Below are 1,492 nucleotides of genomic sequence, written 5' to 3'. Positions count from 1 at the left end.
TAGTCATTTTCTCCTATCATACTGTAATGATAATTAATAACAAAAACAAAATTTCCAATAAAATCTTTTACTATACACAACACTAGATATACTGCTGTTCCAAGGATACACAGTTATCTCTTGTCTAGTAACGCATAGGCATGTTTAAGCCTCTCTATAGTCGTCTCCTTCCCCAAGATAGATAGCATCTCCCCAACAGGTGGTCCTTCCTGGAATACAAATGTGACTAGAGTTACTGAATCTTGTATTATGAATATTTTAGATATTGAAATATTTTCAAGGTTGCTCTGTTTTACCTCTATTTTTCTTGACTTAGGAACCCATTCATAGAAAAGGGCTCTGGCAATCTGATTGCTATGCATATATATTCTGAAGTGAAATAATACCTTTTCATTCTTTCTTGAGCTGCTTTAAAGTTCTGTATCTCTCTGTACCCAATATGTTTTAATTTTATACAGAAATACCACATAGAAAAGGAAATCCAAGCCAATTACTTCATGTACCATGAAATGTTGATGTTGACCATCTATCCGCCCTGAAATGAATCATCACCTCAATATATTTCCTGGCCATGCTTCTTATCCTGGGCAATTATTTTCTAAGAATATTTCTACAGCCAATATGTAATGTAACCAGTCCCTCACCTTTTGACCACTGATCGCCATCCTTAGTAGCTTCATCAATACTGGAGTTTTCAGTGAGAACCACTTTGCCACCAATTTTACATACTTTGGAATCTGCTCTTTTGTAAATTTTTCAGGTGGCATGACAACAATAGTCTCTAGAAAATACTGCAAGACATCAGCTGAAAGACAAACAAAATATCTTAATGGTATATCCATAAAAAGGATATGCATGAAGCTGTTTCCTTTAGGATCAAGTAACTGTACACAGCCTCTTCTCAATTATTAATTCACACAATTAATGGGAAAATGAATCTTCTTGGGTGAATTACCATTAAATGACAGTCCAGTGAACTTTCTAATTGATTCAAATACTTTAACAATTTTTAAAGTTCACAGACAAAACAAAAAAATGCAACAGTTCTAAGCAGAAGTTTCCCTCTTCAAGAATGACTAAATTGGTTTTAATAAGAAAATCTACCCTCTACAAACTTAACAGTAACTGCAAATGTAAAAGCCAGCCTAAAATTACTAGTAAAGAGACTGGATCCCTGTTTAAAAGTTTGACAACTGAAAAAAAAAATAATAATAATATCACTGCAAAAACACACTACACCAACCATGACTGCATGACATCTCTGGCAGCTGGTCAAGTGGAAGCTCCTCTGGAATGACCCAAATATATGTGAACTCTGGGGCAATAAGGTCATCAAGTCTTGTAATTCTCTGCTGACCCCAAACCAAAACATTTGTTAAATATTCTGTGGTGAGGACACTCTCTTGGGTAGCACAACACCTATGACTGGAAATAAGAAAAAATACTGAAAACAGATGGGAAAAAAAAACTGTAAATACTAAAAAGTCAGGGT

At 34.7% G+C, this 1,492-nt stretch overlaps 1 protein-coding gene across 1 annotated transcript in view; it reads right to left on the bottom strand.

Moving 5' to 3' along the window:
• Positions 1-51: 51 nt before the first annotated feature.
• Positions 52-1,492, bottom strand: part of LOC119587859 (probable glutamate--tRNA ligase, mitochondrial) — a 10,856-nt gene continuing 9,415 nt past the window's right edge. Inside the window, exons 7-9 of the mRNA XM_037936561.1 lie at positions 1,244-1,425; positions 645-805; positions 52-209 (exon numbers count right to left, since the gene is read on the bottom strand). Coding sequence (XP_037792489.1) covers positions 114-209; positions 645-805; positions 1,244-1,425 — 439 coding nt within the window. The 3' untranslated portion in view covers positions 52-113. The remainder of the gene's footprint in view (positions 210-644; positions 806-1,243; positions 1,426-1,492) is intronic.

The sequence above is a fragment of the Penaeus monodon genome, chromosome 23 (assembly GCF_015228065.2).
Source record: "Penaeus monodon isolate SGIC_2016 chromosome 23, NSTDA_Pmon_1, whole genome shotgun sequence".
Taxonomy (NCBI): Eukaryota; Metazoa; Arthropoda; class Malacostraca; order Decapoda; family Penaeidae; genus Penaeus; species Penaeus monodon.
The sequence above is the reverse complement of the archived record's forward strand: the minus strand, read 5'-3'. Positions and strand labels throughout refer to the sequence as shown.